At 40.3% G+C, this 26,561-nt stretch overlaps 1 protein-coding gene across 8 annotated transcripts in view; it reads left to right on the top strand.

Moving 5' to 3' along the window:
* The window catches only part of CACNB2 (calcium voltage-gated channel auxiliary subunit beta 2), a 401,610-nt gene that overhangs the window by 95,176 nt on the left and 279,873 nt on the right, over positions 1–26,561 (top strand). For 2 of the 8 annotated variants that reach the window (XM_017962587.3, XM_017962585.3), the window contains exon 1: positions 23,067–24,531. The exons of the other annotated variants lie outside the window; for them this stretch is intronic. In XM_017962587.3, coding sequence (XP_017818076.1) covers positions 24,484–24,531 — 48 coding nt within the window. In that variant the 5' untranslated portion in view covers positions 23,067–24,483. Of the gene's footprint in view, positions 1–23,066; positions 24,532–26,561 lie in introns of those variants that run through there. 8 annotated transcript variants of the gene reach the window in all.

Here is a 26,561-nt window from a genome sequence, read left to right as displayed (position 1 = left end):
AAGAGAATGAAACTTACTAGTTTGAGATCAAGCTATTCCAGAAAAGACATATCATACCAGAAGACATGTGTTTGTGTTATTATAAAAGGTAGTTCCCCCCAAATGACAGTCTCTGGCTCATAATCTACCTGCCCTTTACCCCTACCTGCCACTCCCTGAAGCCATTGGTACCCTTGGAAATGCTTGCATCAGTGATCCAAACGTTGATCTCCCTACCCCCACCCTTTCTTATTCAGAACTTTGCAGTCTGAGCCTCCTCTCAGCTTGGCTAAAGATCTCCTTTGGGGGATCGTTTCAATCTGACATCCTGGCTTATCTATAGGGAATATGCTAGGAAGCTGGGGATATTCCAGAATTAAACTGCAGAGAATTATGTTCATTCATGGGCCTGGAGTACTATGCACCAGGCGAAGTGCCAAGCAAGGCAAGCACAAACATGGAAAATAGAAAGAAAGAGGCTCTGCTTACTCGGAGAATCTCAAAGGTGAAAGGGGGGTGCATTGCAATTGCCTCAATGTGGTCAGCGTTATTGTAGGGTAAATGCATAGAGGTAGCAACCTACTCTTGGGGTCTGGAGTAGGAATAGAAAAAGCTGGTGTTTCGGGTTGAACTGTGTTCCCCCAAAAAGTATGTCGAGGTCCTAACCCCCAGTGCTTATGAATGTAACCTTATTTAGAAATAAAGGATTTTAAAAGATATCATCAAATTAAGATTAGATCGTACTCAATTAGGGTTGCTCCAAATCCAATATGACTGACGTCCTCATAAGAAGAGAAAACCAAGAGACAGACACACAGAGAGAAAAGACGGTCATCCAAAGGTGGAGGCAGAGATGGGACAGATGCATCTACAAGCCAAGGAATGTCAAGGACTGCTGGCAACCTCAGAGGCTAAGAGAAAGGTGTAGAATAGGTTCTCCCCTAGAGCATCAGAAATGGCATGGCCTTGCCAACACCTTGATTTTGAATGTCTAGCCTCCAGAACTGGAGAGAGTGTATTTCCATTGCTTTCAGCCACCTAGCCTATGGTGCATAGTTGTGGCAACCCCTGGAAACAAATGCAGATGGTATCATTTGAACTTGGTCTTGACATTGGAATGGTTCTTCAGGTGGATCAACAAAGACAGGAAGAGATAGGGGCTAGACAAGGGCAAGAGCTGTTCAGAAAGCAGCTTAGATTCAGTGTGGTATACCCAACAGGGGTAATGGTATGCACCAGTGTACCCCAGTATACCATAGATGGAGTTGAGTTGTGTTCTGGAATGATGGTAGAAAGGTAGGCAGGAATTAGCCCAGACAGGGGATTTTTTGCTATGCTAACAAGGCTGGACTTTGTTCACTGAGGGTTTCATGGATGAAGGATTGTAAAGGCTCTTATAGCCTCACTCATACTGCTCCCCACTCTCTCTCCATAGCGTGGAGCACATCCTAGTTTGGACCTCACGTTGTCTTGCTCTCTGGAGTCCTTCCAGATGGAAGGTTGGGCCAGATGTAGACTGGCTTTAGGATGGGAACTATGAAGACTGTTTTCTGAAACATCTCTCCCGCTTGCATTTGGCATGTGGTTTTATAACTCCCCATGTCCACCCCAGACATAACCTTATGATTGGCATATAATGTACTCGAATCCAAACCATGATTAAAGTCTGTTTTGTTTTGCAAATTCTTGGCACTGTTTCGTGAAACTCTTCCAGTTCTAGCCTGGTCCTCTCTTAATAAAACCAAAGTTTTTGATAGCAAGTATTCCAAGGTTGTCTTACTCATATGCCCTGATTCTGTACTGATGAAAACCATCGTTTTGAGATCTACCTTGGTTCCATTTTCCAATTCTTATTTTCTTATGAGACACCTACTTCATTCTTTTCCTTTTTCTCATTTCATTAATGATATTTCCAAATATTTTCTGACTAATATGTTTTCCATCCATTGTGAACCTAAAAATAAGAAAAAAAATCTCAATCCAACATAAGGAACTACTTGCTACACTTTCTTAAAGGATTATTTTAAATCTTTTGAGCTTCTAAGTTGCTTTAAATAGTATAACATGAATGAGTTGACTGCCAAGGAGTATGGGATTGTAGTGATTCAAAATTTCTTCACGATCTCTCTAGGAATGACTTCTTATTTGCCAGAGTAGCTTCATTCCGATAATAGTAATTATAACAGTGCTACAGTTTTAAAAAACAATGTGGAAAATCACTACAAGAAGAGGCTAGAGGCCTGAGTGAGAGCCCATCTCTGCCTTTAACTAACACAACAGTAAACCATTCAATTATTTTTGGCTTCAGGTTCCAGAAAATGAAAAAAGACCTGATTCGATTATTTGTAAACTCCTACAATTGTGACGTCACGAATTTACTTTTTAATTACAGAGGCGATGTGAACCCTGAAGAAGTGTTTTAAGATTTGATGACAGCTGGAACCCAAATGCTTTCAGGAAGATTTGAATCTTGCAAAAATCTTTTCACTGGGGGCAGTATTCTTTAGCAAAGTTTGCCATCTAGTGGCCGCCAGGACTAACTGGGGCTTTGTTTAAAGCGTCGTATAGAAGACTCCTTGACTAAGTTTTTGTTTGTATGTATGTATGTATGTATGTGTGTATTTGAGACAGAGTCTCGCTCTGTCGCCCAGGCTGGAGTGCAGTGGCGGGATCTCCTCTCACTGCAAGCTCCGCCCACCGGGTTCACGCCGTTCTCCTGCCTCAGCCTCCTGAGTAGCTGGGGGACTACAGGCGCCCACCACTGTGCCTGGCTAATTTTTTGTATTATTAGTAGAGACAGAGTTTCACCATGTTGGTCTGGCTGGTCTCGATCTCCTGACCTCGCAATCCACCCGCCTTGGCCTCTCAAAGTGCTGGGATTACAGGCGTGAGCCACTGCGCCTGGCCAGTTTATTTTTAATTTTATTATTTTTAGCAGGTACAAGTACAGTTTTGTTACACGGATATATTGTGTAGTGGGCAAGTCTAGGCTTTTAGTGTAACCATCCCCCAAATAGTGTGCATTATACCCATTAGGTCATTTCTCATCCTCACCTCCCTCCCACCTTTCCGAGTCTCCAGTGTCTATTATTCCACTTTATGGTTCGACGCGTACACGCTGTTTAGCTCCCACTAATAAGTGAGAACATGCAGTGTTTGACTTTCTGTTTCTGAGTTATTTCACTTAAGACAATGACCTCCAGTTCCATCCGTGTCGCTGCGAGAGACATGATTTCATTCTTCTTAAGGGTTGAGTAGTATTCCATGGTGTGCGTATATGTGTATGTGCGTGTATAAGTAGATATATACACCCCAAATATTTTCTTTATCCAGTCATACATTGATGGACACTTAGGTTGATTCCATATCTTTGCTATTGTGAATAGTGCTGCAATAAATACACAACTGCAAGTATCTTTTGTATGCAATAGTCCTTACCTAAGTTTCATAGACTGTTGAATACAATTATATTAATTAAGTTTTGAAGAATTGAGTCTACCTTAAAAGTAGTGTTCTAAATATCAGTTAATCATGAATCTTAGTTCTAGATTTTCTTTATAGTTTCTAGATCACCCTCCCCAGCTCCAAAGATTATCAAGCACTAATTGCTTTTATGTGTTTCAAATAAGGGCTTTGTGGAATCCAAGTCCTGGAATTACATATCAAGGAATATGTATACTGCCTTATCTTTACTGATTCCTTTGGATTATCATGTCTTCTCATATCTGATAAGGCAGATAGCTGCCTCTTGGCCTTATCAGCTGTAACAATCTCACATAACTTTTCAGTAGCTTCATATTTAAAAACTTTTTTAAAAATCTTCAGTATGGCAACTTATGTACTATTTTTCTTAAAATATTGAATGACTGGAATAATAGAAATAGTTCACGCTTTGAACTAGCATAACAAAAACGATGAGTATTCTGTTGACATTAGACAAATGCCTAAAAACATATTCTACTTGACATTTTGTTCCATCGTACTTGGACTCTCTCGGACAATATTAGTCTACAATCCAAATAACATGTTGCAAAACAATCGCAGAGTGACTCAAACTGCTAAACATCTTTTCTTCCTGTATAAAACTTGACCAAAGCTTTGATTAAAGTCTCATGCAGGTTGTGGATTTGGTTCCACAGCAGCGTGGAATGTGATGGTGTACTCAAAACTAGTCTGGCTAAACTGTATAGTTTTATAATTTGCCTGCAGGAAGATACTGAGAAAGTGAAGGGTGTAACCAGGCCACTCGCTATTAATCTTTTAGCTGGGGAAAGAACAAATCCAACTTCTTTCTTGACATCTCCTCTTGGTTTTCTCAAAGACACCTCAGACTCAACACATCCAAAATTGAACTTGCGATCTTGTCTCTCCATATCCTGGCACATTTCCAGCATTTCAGCAAAAGGCATTTCTCTCTAACTGGTTATGCAAACCAATAACCTCAGAGTCATTCTCAATGACCTTCCTCTCCCTCGGATGCAGAACCAGTCTATCGCCCAATCCTTTGGTCTCACCATTAAGAATCCTGAGCAGATACCTCCCTCCCTTCTCTCCCCCATCCTGCCTGCCTACTCAAAGCCAGCATCTCCTCTGCCTGCCCATGGCATTGGTCAGTGGCCCCCACTCTCCCTCCCTCACTCTGGTTTCCCATGCTGCACTTACCCAGAGTAATCTTTTCCCAGTGAAAAGAAAAACACAGAAGATGTTGCCATAATGAGTTTTACAATGCTGCTTAGGGCAAACCTGCCTCCCATTCTATTCAAAGTTATCCCTCTGCTCAACGAGATAAATGCATACCTGATTGCCTCCTTTGGAAAGGCTAATCAGAAACTCAAAAAAAAATGCAACCATTTGTCTCTTTGAGTTGCCCTGCCTTTCCGGACTAAACTAATGTTCATCTTACATATATTGATTGATGTCTTGTGTCTCCCTAAAATGTGTAAAAGCTGTCCCCTGACCGCCTTGGGTACATGTCGCCAGGACATCCTGAGGCTGTGTCATGGGTGCACATCCTTAACTTTGGCCAAATAAACTTCTTAAATTGACTGAAAAAAGATAAATAAAATGCATTAAAGAGACTACATTTAAGTGGCGAGAAAGTGCTTGCTTTTGTGCTCTTTGTTCCGTTAAAGATACAGGTGACCTACAGGGAGGGAACATCACACACTGGGGCCTGTCAGTGGGTCAGGGGCTAGGGGAGGGATAGCATTAGGAGAAACACCTAATGTAGATGACGGGTTGATGAGTGCAGCAAACCACTATGGCACGTGTATATCTATGTAACAAACCTGCACATTCTGCACATGTACCCCAGAACTTAAAGTATATATATATAAAAAGATACAGGTGACCTACAAAGAGGTACATGGGAAACAAAGTAAAAAATTAACCGTGAGCACAAAAATGAGACAAGAGGAAAGAAATGTAAAAACTAAAGTGGTTTTGAAGTCAACCTGGGCAATTTAGATTATATTTTATTATTTTTATTTATGTCTATATTTACTGAACTTTTTTTGAACTTTTAATCTTTATATTCTGCTGAAAAGCCAGAGAAGTGACTTTTGGAATATTTGGTCAAATAGTGTCAGCTAAAATGAGCTTCTATGTCATGTAATATTTTGGAAGAGAAGAATTGTAAGTGGATTAATCATCTTGGTTATATTCAAGTCACAACAAACAAAATATTCAAGTAACAATAAATATTCAAGTACATATATATTCAACCACCAATTTCATATTTATTTCAATATTCAAATTCAAGTACATATTCAAGTAACAAAAGAGAAGGATACATGTTTTAAAATGCATGTATATATGTGTGTGTATATATATATACACACACACACACACACGACACTTAAAATTAATATCCTATTATAAATTGGACTCCCAGCTGACTTTCAATTTATGTTTTTTAATATATATATATATATAAATACAAAACAACAGTGCAAAAATTATTTACCAAACAATATAAAAATTGTATTGGGATAACTAGTTAAGTACTTAAAGAATTAGGCCCACACCTTGTGTCAGAACTAATTAGAGAGTTAAATGGAATATACTTGAGTAGAGAGTTGGATGTAAAACAAATCATGATTAGAATAAATATGTTGATTTATTAGAACAATGGAAAGGTTGAAAGGTCTTTCATAGTTTTGATGTAATAAAAATATTCGCAAAGCAACACATACTGTTATTTTTAAATAGTAAACTGCATAACAAGAAAAGATGAAAAGGTATGTTGGGAAAATATTTGAAGCAAATATATAAATGAAGAATCAAAATATCACATAAATACTTTCTACAAATTGGTAAGGCTGCAGCAATGTGGAAACTGATTTCAGAAGTATCTGTATTAGAAGTACAATTAAAAGTAGTGAAATTTTAAAGAAAATATGCAAAAAATCTTGAACATATATTGAGATAAAGACTGAATTTTATTTGATACTTTCTAAGTTGTCAATATTGTTATATTTTCAATAAAATTAACAAAAATTTATGAAACATCCTGGTAGATATTAAAAGAGACTATTTTAGAACCCACAGGACTAGTAATACACAAAATTCCTAAATTTCAACAGCAATCTAGATACACTGTTGTATTAAATTTGATCAAGAATAAATACAAAGTTCTCATTAAAAAGGATGATTCTTATGAGTCCTGGTTAGGCCCCGGTAAGTTGGAGAATTTTGTGTTTAAGGGTGGGGTCACCATGGATGTTTACAGGGATCATGCTCAAGACTATGGAAACAAGGAGAATGGTGAAGGAGACTCAACTCAAGACAACATGGCAGAGTTTAAGAGTGCTGTGGTTTGGATGTAGTTTGTGCCTCCCAAAACTCATGTTGAAATTTGATCCCCGATGAGGTAACATTGGGAGGTGGGGCCTAGTGGGTGGTGTTTGGTTCATGAGGGCAGATTTCTTATGAATAGATTAATGCTCTTCCTCAGGGGTGAGTGAGTTCTCACTGTCTTGGGAATAGGTTAGCTCCTGCAAGAGCAGGATGGTTAAGAAGCGTCTGGCTCCTTGATTTCTCTCTCTTGCTTTTCCTCTTGGCACGTGATCTCTACACACACCTGATCCCCTTCTGGCTGCTGAGTGGAAGCAGCCTGAGGCCCACACCAGATGCAGCTGCCCAATTTTGGACTTTCCAACCGCCAGAATCATGAGCCAAATAAACCTCTTTTCTTTGTAAATAACCCAGCAACTGAGCTACCACTAAGTGTAGTGCTGCATTACTGGGGAGAACTAATAATGCAATGTGGCAAGGTAGATGTTGCTGGCTTTTATTTAAAAGCACGCAATCAATCAGGCAATGCCAGACCTGCTTCTCCATAGTGCAGTGTCTTTGATATTTACTGCAATGATGTTGGCTATAATTCGGGTACATCAGAAAAGAGATTTCAAGACTTTTTAAAACCCCATCAAAAAAGAGTTCATTCTGGAACCACAGATGTCTGTTTTCTTTGCTGAGATTCATATAGAATAAGATCATTGAATTTAGCAATGGACTTCAGACATCAAATTTTATCTTTAAAAACATCATTTAAAAACTAAAATTACTATCATCAACCACTTCTCAACTACCACATGTCAGTGATTATGGGGATCCCTAAAGGATATGGCTTTTCCTAACGTGCAAAACAGTCTCTCATAAAAGATTGATATATATATTCAGGTGAAGCATAATACTGATTCTTGCCTATAGGAGAGATTCTGTTAAGTGCACCTAACAATTGTGTTGGAGAGTTCTGATTTCAGATGTTAATTTCAAATTTCTGGACAGCTCTTTGAATTCTTGTATCAGCCTTATGTAGGAAGACTTGAGAGTTGTTAGGGCTCCACAGGGAGTTATCCTTAGAGAAGGATGGCTCCCTACCAAGCACACACAGACATGGAGCACTAGAGTAGGCTGAGTAATTGCCCCCCCAGAGATGTCCATGTTCCAATCTATGGAACCTATGGATATGTTACCTCATGTGGCAAATAAGATTTTGCAGATGTGATTAAGTTAAAGATATTGAGCTAGGAAGATTATCCTGGATTAGCTGGATGGGCACAGTGTAATCACAAGGGTCCTTATGAGTAGAAGAGGGAGATGGGAAAGTTGGAGTCAGAGAGGGAGATTTGACAACAGGTGCAGAGGTCAGAAGGATACGGCAATTGCTGTCTTTGAAGGTGTGGAGGGGACACGAGCCAAGGAATACAGCAGCCTCTAACAGGTGGAAAAGGCAAGAAAACAAACTCTTCCGTGGAGGCTCCAGAAGGAACACAGCCTTTACTAATACCTTGGATTTTGTTTTTCCAAGTAAGACTCATTTTGGACTTCCAACCTCCAGAACTGTGAGATAATACATTTGTCTTGTTTTATGCCACTGTGTTTATGGTAATTTGTTACAGCAGCAATAGCAAACATATACAGGCACACAGTGTGTAGAACTGTCTTCTGTGCATCTTTTGTGTGTGTCCAGATGAACTAACGTAGAATCCTGCAACATTGTTGCCCATGTTCATTTTGTTGTTGTTGTTGTTCTTTTTTTGAGACAGGGTCTCCCTCCGTTGCACAGGGCTGGAGTGTACTGGTATAATCAGAGCTCACTGCAGCCTCTGTACTTCCCAGGCTCAAGTGATCCTCCTACCTCAGGCTCTTGAGTAGCTAGGGCTTACAGGCATGCACCATCATACCTGGCTAATTTGTTTATTTTTTAAATATTTTTTTGTGGAGATAGGGTCTCACTATGTTTCCCATGTCTGGTCTTAAACTCCTGGGCTTAAGCAATCCTCCTGCCTCAGCTTCCCAAAGTGTTGGAATTACAGGCATGAGCCATCGCACCTTGTCTCCTCATGTTCATTTTTATTTTTGCCAACAACAGCACAAAATGCGTCTGGCCTTTTGGGTTAGCCATGTGATTACCTCTGCTCCACCAAGACAGGAGGTCAGCAGTCACTAGTCATTCTCCTCTCCAGCAAGGGGTAGTCTAGTAATCCGAGATTCAGAGTCCTGGGTAGGTGAAGGTATAGGGTGGGAAGTGTTCCTATGTTCCTCTCTGTATAAGACCTTTCATTTATTTTTAATCTGACCTTGCTTTTAAATGTGCAGAGTGCTTATGTTAATCAGGAGTTGGAAAGCAATCCATGGTCATCAGTGGGTAGGTGCTGGGGAAGGAGTGAAGAAATAGCACTGAAGCACTGGAAATAAATGGTCAGAAAGGATTCTGTTGGCTCTTCTATTCCTGGAATCCAGAGAACAGCTCCAGGTCAAAAGGTGCAGTGACCCTCTTGATCCCTGAGGGGAAAAAAAAAAACCTCAGATGAAAGACTGTGTGTCTAGTGGGTTAAACACACCAATTCCCCATTCAGACTGCCTATAATTGAAGCCCACTACCCTTCCCCTGGCTCTGTGAGCCTAAGCCAGTTAGGAAACCTCTCTAGGCTCAGCTTTCCTGTGTGCTAAATAACAAAAATATTATCTTGAAGGATGGTTACAATAATTAAGTGTGAAGTGCTTAGCACATAGCTAGCACTCTATAAATGTTAAACTAATATTATATTAATAGTATTATAACCTTAGGGAACTTCTAAATTTTGAGAGGAGGAGAAGGCTCCTAGTTCTCTATTTCTTTTTTTTTTTAAATACATTTTCACAATATTTTCTCTACTGCCTCTGTTACATAAATGACCTAAACATAGACTCTGTGTATTGGTACCCAGGTTGTTTATTTCTTCACTGGGGGTCGAAATGCATTATCTCAGAAGCCCAATGGTACCAAACACAAATTTTTACACACCCAGCTGTTATTTATTTATTTGTGTTTACGGTCAGGGTCTCACTCTGTCATACAGGCTGGAGTGCAGTGGTGCAATCATAGCTTACTATAGCCTCCAACTCCTGGGCTCAAGTGATCCTCCTGCCTCAGCCTCCTGAGTAGCTGGGAATACAGGCATGCACCACCAGGCCCGGCTAATTTTCAGGGTTTTGTTTTGTTTTTTGTTTGTTTGTTTTGTTGAGACAGGGTTTCACTAAGTTGCCCAGGCTGTTCTCGAACTCCTGGCCTCAGGCGATCTTCCAACTTTGACCTCCCAAAGTGCTGGAATTACAGGCATGAGCCACCAGACCCAGCCTATCCAGTTGTTTTAAACCTAGCCCCAATAAGTAGATTTTTAGTTCTTTAGTCTGCCTTGCATACCCTGTGAAACCTTATCTCCATCTACTGACCATAGGTAAGATGCAAGCTTGTGGCTGTAAGGCATAAGCTGCTGGGGCCTTCAGAGCTCTCTGACGCGGAGACTCCCACCCTACTGCTGAATGACATCACCTCGACACATGGGACCTGTCTGCTATCTCCTCTCCTGGGAATTCCCCAGCCCTTCTCCCCTTCTAAGTAGCAACCTCTGTGTGCCATAGCCTCTGCACAGAATCCTGCTGTGAAGGGCTTCCTCCCGTACAGAGTTGTCATAATTACCTAATAAAGCTGTGTGTGCTTTAGCCACCTCCTAGAACTCGTGTCTTTTTCCTTGATCAGTCCCCAAATCCCTCTGGATCTTCTTGTCCAACTAACACCAATTCCCAATGAAGGACCATTCAAACATATTTTTACTTCTCTGCTTCATCATAAGCCAAAATAGAACCAAGAGACAGAAAAGTCAATGTCTTAGTTTTCCTTAGAGTTGCCTAATAGGGGGTATGAAATGCCAGCTGGATATAGGCAGATTGTCAGGGTTGCCAAATATCCCAAGTGATTACATTCTTTCCATCATCTCTTAAAAAAAAAATCATACTGTGATTTTCGGCACATCTATTGGTACTTTGCAAAATAACTTTGTCTAAGTCCATTCAGGCTGCTGTAACGAAATAGCCTCAATTGGGTGGCTTATCAAAAACAGGCATTTATTTCTCACAGTTCTGAAGCTGGGAAGTCGAAGGTTGAGGCAGATTTGGTGTCTGGTGACAAACTCTCCCCCTCTGAGTTTCCATAAATTTTACATTCTTTTACTCCATTACCTTCATAGTATCTGTGAGGACCACCTTTCCGGGGGTAGAGGAAACCAACATTTCATTCTTGATGCTAATGCATATGACATAAAGTACCTCTAATGATGGTACAGTAACACACAGCTTCCCCTGTTTCATAAATGGTGCCTTCTGACTGTGTCCTAACATGGTGGAAGGGGCAGTGGATCTCTCTGGACCTCTTTGATAATGGTGCTTAGTCCCATTCATGACCTGATCACCTCCCAAAGGCCCCTCCCAATTCCATCACATTGGTGATGACGTTGCAACATACGAATTTTGAGGGGAATGCAAAGATTCAGACCACAGCATCTAGCAATTCAGAAAAGAGAAATTGAAGTCCACAAACTTTAGCCTTCAAATTCAGTAGAAAAGCCCCACTTTTCCAAGCTAATTAAGCTGATGTTAGGACCCAAATGGACTGTTCTTTATGAGGAAGTAAAGAACATACTGTTAGTATCAAACATAATGAGTTGGATCTTTCAAAAATTGAAAATTCGTAGTTCAATTAATTTGCCTTTGGTAAGTGTCTGATTCATAAGTAAGAATAATAGAATACTTCTGTGGTCTAATAATTAAAAAGTAATTGGGCAAATACATTTTTTTGAAGTATTTTTTCATAAATCATATGAATCTCCCCAAGTTCTACCATTTCCGATCTTAAATTTGAGAAGAACTTTTTCTGTTGTATCTGTCATTCTTATAGTGTTCTCAACTAAATCCAACAGGAAAAGAAAAATTGAGATTTTCCTCACACATTCTTTGTCACTATGTAGCTCACAGCTAATTCAATATTAGGAAAGATGAGCTTCTTTTAAACATATCTTAAAAGAGAATGTCTATGATCTCATTTGACGTATCCAATATCACTCTCTGAGAAGCCTTCCTCTTGTTCTGTCCTGTAATTTTATATCTTTGTAACCAACATCTTTTGAGAGCCCATCACCTCCTCTCCTCAGATCCTCATTTCCTTCCTTATCTGAGTTCCCGTGATGGAGGCAGACATTCTCAACTCTCTGTTCCTCTCTCCCTGTCTTATTCTCCTGGGAAATCTGACATCAGGCTAAACTTGACTGTCATTCACTCTGCCCTTGAATTTCAGCAGACAAACATAGTGGGGGAAAAAGACCACTCTGAGGACTGTTTTACTGGAAGTTCATGACCACAAATATCCACCTGCACTCAGTTCTACCTGTTGATTCTGTTTTCCTGACCAGTCCACTCACCCACCCTTGAGAGGTCTCTTTCACACCTTCCTTGTCCTCAAATCTGCAACAATTTCTCCCTTCTCCTCATTCTTGGTTAATGATCTTTCTCCTAATTTTATCTGAGAAAATAGCAACTCTCTAAAAAGACCTTCCCACTACTGCTACCATTAAATCCACCCACTGGTACCCAAATCCTCTGCTTCCTTCCTTCGACAGTGGGTGAACCAACTAAGAGTCTATCCGAGCTAACCACTCCGCTCATACGTGGAGTTCCAGCCCCTTGGCCTAACCAAGAACTTTGTTCCTACAATTATCTATGATCTCCATTGAAGAGTATTTTGTTTTTCCTTTCCTGTAATACCTCCTAATCCAAGAAAAAAAAATGCCTTATTCCTGCATCTCTTTGCAGCTTTGTTTTAATATTTCTACCCTCTGCTAAAGAAAATCTCCTTGAAAAACGTGTGTCCACCCACTATAACTAACTGTTCACCTCCCTCTCTTTATTGAACTCATTTCAGACTCTTGACCCAGTCCCTCCAATGACTTCACTTGAGGTGCTATCACCAGTGGCCTCTACCTGACCAGATCTGATGATTGGTTCTCAGTCTTCATCTTACTTGATGTCACCTCTAATGGGCGAGATGCTCCAGGAATCAGTTGTCAACTCCTCTTTATTGGGAAATTTCTCAAGGGAATTTCCCGAAAGCTCGTGGTTCTCAAGACCATCTATATGCCACCTTCCAAGTTTATTTCTGTACTCACACCGCCCTTCTGGACCCGGGGGTTACATACAAAATTGCCTACTTGACTGCTCCACACTGATGTCCTATAGACTTCTCAAAATTAATATCCCTGCAAAGTATTTTTCGTTTTCTCCTCTGAGCCTGCTTCTCCCTAAATGTTTTTCTTTTTAGGCAATGGAGCAACCATGTGAATGGTTGCTCAGCCCCATCTCCCCCTTTCAGCTTCCAGTTGGACTCAGTCTTGGATTCTTTCTTTCTCTCCAATAAGACATCAATCTATAGGTCAATTCTGTCACCCTGGACTTTAAAATATATCCAAAATCCTACCACTTCTCAAGATGTCCTCCCATGAACACCTTAGACCAAGCCCTTCTCTCTGATCTGAACTATTGCAATAGTCTAAAAAATAATCTCTGTGTTTCCTCATTAGCCCTTGGCAGTCTCCACACAGCAGGCAGAATGCTACTTCTGAGATATAAATCAAGCTAGGTGTCCTTTTTAAAGTCCTCCAATGGCTTTCCTCCCAATTAGAAGAAAATCCAGTCCTTGTTGTAACTTGGTGAACTTACATGATCTGGCCACTCAATGGGCTTCATCCACAGGCACCTTCTTACTGTCCTTTCTGTGGGTGAAGTGTGTTCCTGCCTCAGGGCATTTGCCTGGACTTTTCTTCTGCCATGTTGTCTGGGTCCTTCACTTTATTCACTTTGTTCTGCTCAAAATTCATCTTTCTAAGAGGTCAAGGAGGTCTGCCTACCCTCAATTTTATCTCTTTTTTTGAAAGTTGTCTATTCTAAATGTAGAGGGCGCCTAAGCCACCTATGACTATGGACAGGTGTCTTTTATTTTTGGAAAATTAAATATTTAAGATTTAGGATATCTAGATACTTACGACCACCATACAGCCTAGTATTAGAATCAACACCAACGCAAATTGCTTTTGAATGAGACAAGATCCATCTCTGACTTCCTCCATTTCCATTTCCTCATCTCTACTTTCTTAAGTCCTCACCCAAAATATCCAATACTGTGCAGGTTTATCCTCCACCTCCCTCCCAGGTCTGGTCTTACTCCTGAAGTGTCCATGCACCAGAGCTACCTACATCCTCTTCTCTCCAGTCTCTGGAACTTCTCATTGGTAGTTAGATGTTCGGAGGAAAAGCCATTTTCTTTTTCTACAGCTGCAAGCTAAGGTGAATGGTCTTCCCCTAAGTGTCTTCGTCTTTTATTACTTCCAGCTTTATTGGTAAATCATATGCATCTGTGTTGAGTAGTCTTAAGGTCATTGCCATCAAATATTTATCTGACGCTCATTGATGAGAAACAATACTCAGTAGGATTGTTTAGTAGACACAATCCATTCACTGTCTAAAACTCTGATTGGGAGCTAGATTTTTACAGTTCAACAAATCTGGGTTCAAATCCTATTTCTGCTGCGTATGAATTTCGTAGCCTTAAGCAAGTCTCTCAACTCTTTTTTCTTTTTTTTCTTTTTCCTTTTTTTGAGATGGAGTCTCACTCTGTTGCCCAGGATGGAATGCGATGGCATAATCTCAGCTCACTGCAATCTCCACCTCCTGGGTTCAAGTGATTCTCTTGCCTCAGCCTCCTGAGTAGCTGGGGTCTCAAGGGCCTGCCACAACGCCAAGCCAGTTTTTGTATTTTTAGTAGAGATGGGGTTTCACCATGTTGGCCAGGCTGGTCTCGAACTCTTGACCCCAGGTGATCCACCCGCCTCAGCCTCCTAAAGGGCTGGAATTACAGGCATGGGCCACCATGCCTGGACTCAACTCTTAAGTCTGTTTCCTCATTTGTAACCCACTGTATTAATCCGTTCTCACACTGCTGTAAAGAACTACCTGAGACTGGATAACTTAGGAAGAAAAGAGGTTTAATTGACTTACAGTTCCACAGGCTGTACAGGAGACATGGCTGAGAAGACATCAGGAAACTTATAATCATGGCGGATGGGTGAAGGGGAAGCAACCACATCTTACCATGGTGGAATGGGAGACAGAGCACAGAGGGAAGTGCTACATGCTTTTAAACCATCAGATCTCGTGAGAACTCACTAACACAAGAACAGCAAGCGGGAAATCTGCCCCCATGATCCAATCACCTCCCACCAGGTCCCTCCCCTGGGGGAATTACAATTCAACATGAGACTTGAGTGGGGACACAGAGACAAACCATATCACCCAGGGAGAAAGAGTAATAGTCTTCTTCATAATTGATAAGAGGATTAAAGGAATAATGCTCACTGGGTGCCTGTATCAGTAAATAAATGTTCATGTTTTTTTTCTTTGTTTTTGTTGTTATTCTTGGTTCAAGCCAAATCTATAAGGAGTTAATTATCTTATCTAACCTATTTTCCTTTCTCTCTGTCCAGATTATTTTACTGAATGTTGCTATGGTGGGAAACCTTTAGCTTTCCCTGACCGTCAGTCTAAGAAACAGCTTTTCAGAACCCACTGTGGCATTTACCGGAAGGAATGCTGTTCATAAGTTTACACAATGTTCCTTTTTATGGGGCCTCCAGGAGAAATTGGTGTCTGGTGTTAGTGCCAAACAGAGTCGTTCTTCTGAGCATTTGGTTTATTTTAAGCTTATGGATGGTAAATTACATAACCGACCGAGTTTCTCTTTTTGAGTTGGCTGCTCGAAAGCTTACAGCCAGATCTATGGCTCATAGTAGGAAGTACTTCCATTATTATGGGATGCATTTCGAGCCTGGTTTCTGCGTTTTGTATTGCCATCTTTGCTTTGCTTTTTTTTTTTTAACCCCTCTTTTATGTTATTTAAACGTCCTTTTAAAATTTATCCTTGTAAATTGCCTTTAATTATTTCTGAAACAAGGTGAGGAATAGATAGATATGCAGCTATAGGTAGGTAAAATACGGTTTTAAATAATTTGTCATAGAGCTTATATTTAAGAGAGGTTTAATTTTTATAAGAAGATACTTGTGGCACAACATGAATTTTCCAATTGGTAAAATTTCACACTTTGCAAGAAAGGGGAAGGAAAAAGTGTAAGGTGGGAATGTTTTTGCAGAAAGGTGATTTGGGAAACTGCTAGAAGGGGAACCCCTGAAAGGTAGACAGAGGATGGCTCGGGTGGAAAAGCGTCTGTTGTATGACTGGATTGGTTAATTAATTAACCATTATGTGATCCTCCAAGGTCAGCTTATAAAATTAATTTTCACCTTTCAAAGAGAAGGTAGGAAGAGGTTTAAAGCCATGGGTTCAAGAGTCAAACATCCGGCTAGAAGTCCTGACTCTGCCATTGCCTTGAGCAACTTACCTGACTTCACAGTGCCCCAATCTCTTCGTTTATGGAATGGAGATGAAGGGCTCATGGAGTTGTCATGAGAATCAGAGGATGAGCTCGTGATGTGTTTAGAATAGTGATTAGAACTCAGCCGGAGTCAGTGCAACTCTTTTTACCTCTTTGCTTGAGTCCTTGGGTTTTTAAAAAGTTACAAACTGTCCAGTTTTTAAATGAATTGCATAGTAAGGTAAGTTAGATACTGGTGGGGCTGAGTACACAGCAATATTTATGATAAGTATGAATTTTAATAAAAATATATACAGTTTATTAGGTACATCATAGAATTCTAAAATCTATCAGGAGTATTTTATGGCAGCTTCAGAGAAAAGTATGTTTCTCTTTCATGGTCTTTCCAAACAAAGAGGAAATCAAAATTGCTGCTGGGAAATATTTTATCCTATTATCATCCTAGATTTGTTCATGAAATGTTACACTATGAATAGCCTTTCTTGTCTTTTGCCACCAAAGAGCTACCATTTTCTTTCTTATATACATGTTGCATTTTCTTAGATCTACAATGAATGAAATGAACGGGTCAAATGGATTCTCTGAGAGTGTGGAAAATTTAAGATGTGAATATGCCTCGCCTTTTCCCCTCTCCATCCTCATTTCCTCCACTCCCTGTAATAAAGAGAATTTTACTTTTCTCTACTCAGCACTTCTCCTTCCATCCCCATCTAATAACGTTCTATCATTGCCCTCCACTCTGGAGCATGAAACCTGAAGTTTGGGCATGAAGAAAATTGACTGAAGATACAAAATAAAAGGAATCAGGTTTTTGTTTCCTGGCTTTTCTTGTTTAGAATCTGAATGATGAGTACAATAGGGCAAATGTAAAGAAAATTTTTAAAAGCATAGAAACTAAGCAAATTTACCTCATACAAAGCTGAAGGATGTAGGTTGAGGGAGAGAGAGTGTCAGGAAGCTCTGTACCTGGGAGAGTCCATTTTTGATGTTTTTGTTTGTGCTAGAAAGTATAGGTCCTCAAATGGCTTTGATTATGAGAGAATCAGGGAGGAAAGGAAAAAGGACGTTTGAGAAGTGTTGCTGTGGGTTATAGGATCCTGTGTTACATCCTTTGAGCTATGCAATTAAAGATTGGCGTTTGATTTTCAAGTTTTCGTTGCTACATTGTATTCCTTTAAGTATGACTGAGCTATCAGAGAACTGGGATTTATTAGGGTTGCGCAAGCTTGTTCTGACAATCTTAAGTGTGCTAAGTGTAGTCTACCTCAATAACACAAAATATATTTTAAATTTATCATTGAGGTTTAGTGTGCATTCCATGATTACTAGTAATTTCAAAAGTATGACTTCTTCCCTAATTACATTGCTTTTCATTATCTTATTTACTTCTCCTGCTATCTGCGTGTAGGTGATAAATAAACAAATGTTGCCATTCTCATTATTGAGAAAAAAATGATAGATTATTGGTCTGGAAAACAAAACAAAACAAAAACCAAAAAAAAAAAAAAAAAATCCAGCAGGTCAAAAGAGAACCCAGACACTTTGGTGAGAAATAAAGGAAAACTAGAGAAAGGTTTTCAGTTCTGTAGAAGCTGGAATGAAATAGAGTGTGCAGTTTGGTGGCTACAGAAGTGGAATTCGGTGGAAGCTGCAAGCAGCCAGATAAGGATTTTGTTCATGACCCTAAGAAGAGAAATGAGGACTGGACCAAGAAATAGAAGCAAACTGGCACTGACATGAAAATAAAGGTTTATCACAGATTGGATTACCAAAGACTGAACTTCAGAAATGCATGGAAATGTTCAGGAATGAGAGAACACGGGAATGTGTATGTATTACATTGGGTTTCATTTTCTGTTTTCTGTATTTTGCACTTACCTACTTGAATTCCTCAATATCTAATAGATTCGTTCATTTTCCTTACCTCCTGTCTTCAGCTCCTTAGCACGAGACCATCATCTTTTGCTTGGATAAAATTACTTCCTAGTTGGCCTCCCTGGCTTCTCTCTAGCTGTCTTCCAATCTGTCTTCAACTCTACTGCCAAAGTGGATTTTAAATGGTACAAATCTGATCACGCCTTTTGAGGGAAAGAAATCCCACTGCTCTTTGTAGAAAGAGAAAAGATCCCCAGTATGGTCCTCATGTTCTTGCCTGGTATCACCTGCCTCCCTAACCTCATCTTCTCTTTCTCTCGCTTTATTCTCCAACTGCTTAAACTCAGCCTTCTCCTTTCTACCACAAGGACCTTTGTAAATAATACCTTCCCTCTTCCTGCCATATCTCCCCTGCATTTAGTTAACTCCTTCGCACCCTTTGACCTCAGCTCAGGTAGCAGTGCCCCAGAGACACCTTTCTGACCCTTCTAATTCTCGAAGATGTCAACCTGCTCTACATTTTCATAGTATTCTGTACTTTCATGCAAATATCTTATTAGCTTATAATTATATGCTTATGTGATTATTGGATTCAAATTGCCTTGCCCCCTGGATTTTAAGCTCCTTGAAGGCAAGGACCTTAGTTGTTTTACTTGTCGTCATCCTATTGGTGCCCAGCAGAGACACGCGCTTGGTGAGCAGCCCTCAGTTGATATTGTTGGCCGGATGGATGAATAGAGACAGTTGGTCCTTTTTTTTGTTTTTACTGAAATTAGCAAAAGAGTTTTCGGTCAACTTAAGGACACTAGGCTCTTCATGGCTGCAGACGTACTATGAAGGGAGAGTCTAATGAGGATATGAGCACGTGTCTGTTGGAGGAGGGACCCTTCTTTCCTGAAATCACAGCCACAGAAAAGCCAGAAACACTTCAGCAGAGTCAACTCTGACACAAAACCTTCAGTTCTGCCACAGAAGGCTTCTTTAGGTCTTTCATTTCCTATTATCAAAGAGTTCTCTTCTTGGAGGAAGCACTTCATCTGATGTTTAACTTTGACTGTGTTCTTGCCACTCCTAACTAATAGTAACGTGGACAGTGAATAGTAAAGAAACGGTAATCCTCATACTTTCAAATGACTCTCCAGGAATAAATCCCTTGGATTAAAAAATATATATCTGCCATCAATATTATCTACATTTATCTTTGATTATTTTTAATTTGTTGACTTTAGTCATTGAGCCTCTTTGTATCACTTTTCAATATTTTGCTTTTAAGATATCTCATATTATAACAAAACAGCTAATTTAGCAGTTCATTAGGTTTGTAATTTAGCTACATGAGCCAAGCAACTAGTTTTTATTGACTTTATTTGATTATTTAGTAAATGAACAGTTATCACAGAAAAGTATACAAGCTCAAAACCTTTCAATTTCTTGCCGAAGTTGAACTATTGACCAGGTTATTTTCAGACTCAACAGTCTGAAATTTTTTTTCTACTTCCTAATAAAACTACAGAAATTTTCACATTTAAAAGTTTCAATAATTCTGTATGTACTACCAGTTCAATTCTAAACTCTTTTCTGCATCTAAACTCTTTTGATGGGACCCAGGTAGTCCCCGCCTGAGATCCTGATTTTCCTCTCCACTCTTGCCTTTTCTTATTCCCCTCTTCCACTCCCCCTCCTCCTCCACAGGCTTGGATCTGTGAATTCATCATTCATTCCAGAAGCACTTTGAGGTGCTTTTAAAATACATGTTTAGGCCAGGTGTGGTGGCTCAGGCCTCTAATCCCAGCACTTTGAGAGGCCAAGGTGGGTGGATTGCATGAGCTCAGGAATTTAAGACCAGCCTGGGCAACATGGCAAAACCCCATTTCTACAAAAAATACAAAAATTAGCTGGGCATGTTGGCACATGCCTGTAGTCCCAACTACTACTTGGGAGGCTGAGGTGGGAGGATCACCGTGAGCTTAGGAGGTTGAGGCTACAGTTAGCTAAGATTGCACCAATGCGCTCCAGCCTGGGTGACAGAGACCCTGTCTCAAAAATTAATAATAATAATAGCAATAATAGTACAAGTTTAGGATCTATAATTGAAATCAGAGCAAAAGTGCCAATATAGGAGTTATGTCTCTTTCTTGGTGCAGTCCAAATGTAAGCACTATTGGGCCAATATTGCAGCTCCCCTGTCCTAGGGATTTGGGTCTGTCTTGTCGCTCTGTTCTCCTGAATGTGCAGCTTTCTTCTCATTATAAATGGCTGTCCCGGCTCTCAGCAATGACACATGACTTGGGTATTGGCACATGCCATTTCTGCATCTGCCCATTGACCAGAATCTAGTCCTGTGGCCATCCACGTTGCAAGAGAAGCTGGGACATTAGTCTTAGCCCAGCAGCCAGTGTCTTTTTCTATTACTGTAAATGAAGTAAAGAATGGGTCAGGAGGGGACAACTATGAATCTTTGTGATACCTACTATGTTTCAGTCACTGCACTGAGTGCTAGGGATATAGAGATAGGTAAAGACTGAATCTGGGGGAGAACTGAGTTTGGAATGAGGACTTGGGGTAGATCCCTGTCGTCTGAAGATACCCTTCTTCATATACACTATAGAAACACAATTTGTTCTGTGTATAGTCTGTATGTAATCTTCTGTGCTTTTGCATTTTCTGCCCATTGCCTGGGATTCTTTCTCCGCCCACTTTCCACTGAACGCAATTCTATCCATTCTGCAAGGCTAGCCCGTGTCCTCATCTTTGTGAAGTCTCTGTTGTTCCTTCCAGGGATGGTTAGGAGTTGTTTCCTTGGTGTTCCCTTTGCTCTTAAATACTGTGTTCTCTTTCCTCTGTTTTTTTGAGACAGAGTCTCCCTCTGTCACCTAGGCTGGAGTGCAGTGGCGTGATCTCGGCAACCTGCAACCTCTGCCTCTCAGGTTCAAGTGATTCTCCTTCCTCAGCCTCCTGAGTAGCTGGGATTACAGGCATGCACCACCATGCCCAGCAGATTTTTGTATTTTTAGTAGAGACAAGGTTTCGTCATGCTGGTCAGGCTGGTCTCAAACTTCTGACCTCAGGTGATCTGCCCACCTGGGCCTCCCAAAGTGCTGGGATTATAGGCATGAGCCACCGCACCCAGCCTCCTCAGTTGTTATAAGTGCCTAGAGGAATACATGGATTGTATTTTATTCATTTCATATCCCCAGCACCTTAGCACAGCACTGAGCAAACAGAAGGTGCTCTATAAATGTTTGCCGAATCAAATTAGTTAGTGCTTGGAATCCTTTTGTGGATTCTTGAATGACAAGGTGGGTGGAATCTCTAATGAACGGGGGAATCTCTCTTATATTGTATATAAAAATATCATAGTTAATAAAAAGTTAAGTGAATTCCAAATCAAATTCAGAATCATAGAAGAGATAGATCATTTCCCCAGTGTTTTCATCCTATTCTAACTTTAAGCTGAATTTTTATTCTTTATTCAGTTATTCTAGTAAAAGTGTGGTGATGGAGGTGATGAAGGGGTCTTAAGAAAAAACTTGAGGCATGGTGGCTCACTCCTGTAATCCCAGCAGTTTGGGAGGCTGAGGCGGGCAGATCACAAGGTCTGGAGTTCGAGACCAGCCTGCCTACCGTGGTGAAACCCCATCTCTACTAAAAATACAAAAAATTAGCCAGGCTGGTAGCGGGCACCTGTAATCCCAGCTACTCGGGAGCCTGAGGCAGGAGAATCACTTGAACCTGGGAAGTGGAGGTTGCAGTGAGCCGAGATCCCGCCACTGCACTCCAGCCTGGGCGACAAGAGCGAAACTCTGTGTCAAAAACAAAAAAAAAAAAAGAAAGGAAAAAAAAAAGAAAAAACTTGAATTTGAATTATGTGTTCTTTTATATTACTTAGTGTTCTTCTCACTAAAGTTTCTTTAAAAAATCAAATTGAAATCCTACCTACTAGAAATATATCATGTATGGTTCAGAAAATGGTGAGGGATTTTTTTTTTTTTTCCAGGATTTACTTCAAGAGCCAATTTGCAGTGTAATTCAGAAATTTTGTTTTACTCTAGGTTTCTGATTTAATCACTAAAGTGTCCTTATTGTCTATCTATAGACTATCTGTTATTTTCCTTTTGGACCTTCAAATCCACAAAGGATTGACTGGTATATGATAAGACCATAGAATTTTCACAGACTATGTAGATTGTATAAGCTACAGGGTTTAAATTATGCTATTGCTTATATTACTGATAAACAGAACATGGACTCATTTTGGGACCTGGTTTATCAGTTAAATAAGGAGATTAAGGCAGAATTTTTTTTCAGCTCTATCAACCTCTTAGACTATTAATAACAATATAAAACTGTTGCTTTAAATCATAGATTTTAAGGCCAGGCATGGTGTCTCACACTTGTAATCCTAGCACTTCAGGAGGCTGGAGCAGGAGAATGGTCTGAAGCCAGGAGTTTGAGACCAGTCTGGGCAACAAAGTGAGACCCCTGTCTCTATAAAAAATGTTTAAAAATTAGGCTGGGCACTATGGCTTACACCTGTAATCTCAACACTTTGGGAGGCCAAGATGCGCATATCACTTGAGTCTAAGAGTTCAAGACCAGCCTGGCCAACTGGCCACCATGGTGAAACTCCATCTGTACCAAAAAAAAAAAAGACAAAAAGTAGCCAGGCATGGTGGTGCACACCTACAGTCCCAGCTACTCAGGAGGCTGAGGCACGAGAATTGCTTGAACCCTGGAGGTGGAGGTTGCAGTGAGCTGAGGTTGTGCTACTGCACTCCAGTCTGGGTGACAGAGTGAGACTCTGTCTCCAAAAAACAAAAAAACAAAAAAAACAAAAAACTAACCAGGTTGGTGGCATGCACCTACAACCCTAGCTACTTGGGAGTCTGAGGTGGGAGGATTGCCTGAGCAAGGCAGTCAAGAGTTCAAGGCTGCAGCGAGCCATGATTGTACCACTGCACTTCAGCTTGGGCAGTAGAGTGAGACCCTATCTCAAAACAGCCTTGAGAAAATACTGGTAAATTGTTGAGAATTAATTGTCTTTTATTTTTCCAGGAACCTAAAGAACGTAGGGGTGGTTAATCTGTGACATGAAATCATTAACATACCTTCTTAGGTCTCAGCAGAATATGGAATGACTTGGGCATGGGGGCAAATTTGGATCAATATCTATGACACACTAAAGTGTTTTATGAATCATTGTGTATTAGAATGTCTGATATCATACAAATGAACAGCTGAATCTCCACATGTCTTAATGATTCATCTTTTTATATGTGACATGCACAAGGTCTTTAGGGAGAATATTAGGATCAACTCAGCCCCTGAAAACTGGGTCTTTAGGGAAAGAGCTAAATAATAGCTTACAAAGAATATTGACTTGGGAGCTCTCACACCTGGAAGGCAGCCTTATGTAGTTTATTATATCTAAATCATAGGTAGTATGTGATCTAATGAATTAATGAGGTCTGAGTCGGATCAAATTCGCCTTCCAGAGTTACGTTTATTTAACATGCTTTAACCCAGAAAATGAATATTTGTCAGTGAGCACCAAACAGCCGTGCGCCGCAGTGCTTGAGCGAGTCAGGTCCTGAGGCCACTCTGGCTATCCTCCTTACAATTCATGTGAAATACCTACTGCAGGACAAAGCATCTGATGGTTTGGAGGATGTTTCTGTAGTCCTAGGAATCCACAGTGAATTCGAGTCTAGACTCAGTCATTTTTCAGGGTCAGGGGAGGAGGGAGAAGTAGCAAATCAGATATGCCCAAAACGTTACAGAGGTAACAGTGAATCCAGGATGCTGCTGTCAGCCTGTGCATTGTGAAGAAGGCAATCATAGCTGAGCAGCCGCGGAAGCAGGAGCAGCAGCGTGCTAAGAAGCAGTCACATAAACAGCAGCAGGAGTAGGCCTCCTCCTTTTTAAAAGCAGAATACTGCAGGGTTGTGACATGCAAGATTCTCAGATGTTTGAAAATCTCCCGAGTTGAGAATGGCTACTGTAAAAGCGTCACCAAGAAACTCTGATGATCTGGACAGTCCTAACTCTGTGTTAGCAATACTTACTTCTGGAAAATTAATGCTACTTCTTGTAGATTTTTGCAAATAGGAAACCCCCTTGAAGAAGATCTCAAATTACGCCCCCCACCCCCCAAAAAAAGACAAAACAGGGGAGAACAAAGTTTTGGCATGCCTGCAGGAACGGTGGCTTTTTTAGAAACTACCTAGGAGGCAGAAGCTAAGCGATTTGCTCATGCCTCTTACCTGGGAGTAGAAGGTGGGAAGAAATGGACCGAGGCTGTGACGAGAAGACAAGGCACAGTGCAGCTTGGTGAAGCCACACGCTGACTGCGTTCTGCCCCCTCTTCATGCAGTGCTGCGGGCTGGTGCATCGCCGGCGAGTACGGGTGTCCTATGTAAGTTTCTATTGCTGTAGAATTGCAGCTGGGAGCTGAAAATACTGTTCGTGTCTGTCTGGTGCATGTTGCCTCTTTCAGCTGTTTTTATTCCCTGTGCTGAACCAACCAGACAGTCGATCATCTCGTACCATGAGTTTTCAAGGAATCTGAGGTGTAGGAGATTCTGACATATTTATTTTTTCCCAGAGATGTTTTTATCTATCTTTTGTGCCTTGTGACTTTGATAAGGTTGGAAATAACTTGCACAGGGATTGGTTTGAGAAGTCCATTGTCTCAGAGATCTGTCTCATTCAAACCAGTTGATACTCTCTTTTACCTACAGTAGTCCTATTTTCATATTTGAATGATGGGATGGTGGGGGGCAGAAATACCACGGAGACTGACAAATTATAGATAGGCACAGAGGCTAACACTAAATCCTATTTTGAGCAGCTTCAGAAAAATAGTAGATAATAATCACTGGATGGATGACACAGCTGTTGCAACAGCTTTATCATCCTGTGACTCTTTCACTGAAATAGCCCTTATTTCATGGCCCTGCTGTGTTTTGCAAAATGGCTGTCTGAGTATTAAATTCTACAAGGCAGGCTCACACAAATATTGAAGTATCACTACTTAACTTGATTGGACGCTAATTGAAATATGCTGTGCCGTACACTAGCCGACCAGCTCCGAGCAAGCGCTGGCTTGATTTTCATACTCCTTTTGCGTGCAGCTACTCTATTTTCAGGGAGGGATGCAAAAGGGAACAGGAGGTTTATGCAGGCTGGACAAACTGCAGTGCTGAATTGCTTAACACTGGTTTGACATTCCTGACTGCAAAACAAATAGAAAATTGACAAAGCAAGCTAATCAATACTTAAAGTGTTGAAGGTAAAGAAACCTGTGACCTTGGAAAATTGGCCACAGAAAGAGATATATGTGAGACTTATAGGACAAACAAGGTCAAAATCTGATATGATCTCAATAATAAAGTTGGAAACGGTGAGGGGGCGGGGTGGGAGGGCAGGGAAGAGATAACTATACTGTCGAATCTTAAAGAGAGTGATCAATTCGATTAAATAAGTAAAAGCCTGAAAAACCCCTTTCATTTAAAGGTTTTTGTAATTGTTACATATTTGGTGCCATTTGTCTTTTGAATGCAACAGTTGACATATCAGAAATCAATGGAGTAGTGAGGTAGCCAGCCAAGATTTCTAAAGACGACATCTGCAGGGATAGATGGTTTTCATCCAATCAAAAAATTAATTGCTTTTTTAATAAGATTTGGGAATAAGTGTTACAAACTTTTTAGAGTATAAGATTAGCCGCCTAAAGAAAACCGTAAGTTAAAAACAAAAAAAATTTTAATTTAAAAATCCATAGTTACGAGAATAATGAAGAGTGAGAATTTCTTAGCTTTCTGTGTTTCTGTTTATTCTCGTATAATGAATTAGAAGAAATCCATGGTTATGTGTGCCTATTGAATACAGAAATTCTGAAATAAGGCCTCCAACAAAGCAACAAATTTTTACCCTACTTATTTTAGTTCTTCTTCTTACATGGAACGTGTAAATAAATAGAAAGAAGAGACAGCATAATCTGGATTTTTGAAGTCTTGATTGAAAGATACAGAGACTTGGTTCATCTGCTCATTCTCAAATATTTTTACCCTGTATTTTGAATAAAGCACCACAATATGTAGAGCACAAATGTATTTTAAAGGTAAAAGACATGCATAACCTTGGTCACTAGAAATACATTTTCCTGTACTTTAGAGCGTTTCTCTCTTGGGAAGCCTTTTACCTCTAACCCACGTGCTGCTGTTTTAACCTCTCTTCTTTGACACTTTATGGATTGCAGTTTTCTTTACAGATGGCCAACCCGGAGTGGAAGATAGGTTAAATCTGAAACCTATTTTTTTCCTTGGAGGAAAAGAACCCACTGTGCATCTATCTGTGATGGAGACTTTAGATTTGTCTGCAAAGCAGATGAGTCTAGAGGCTGCTCATTGAATACAAAGGGCAGCCAGAACCCTATGTGGTGCT

This window comes from Papio anubis, chromosome 11, assembly GCF_008728515.1.
Source record: "Papio anubis isolate 15944 chromosome 11, Panubis1.0, whole genome shotgun sequence".
NCBI lineage: Eukaryota > Metazoa > Chordata > Mammalia > Primates > Cercopithecidae > Papio > Papio anubis.
The sequence above is the reverse complement of the archived record's forward strand: the minus strand, read 5'-3'. Positions and strand labels throughout refer to the sequence as shown.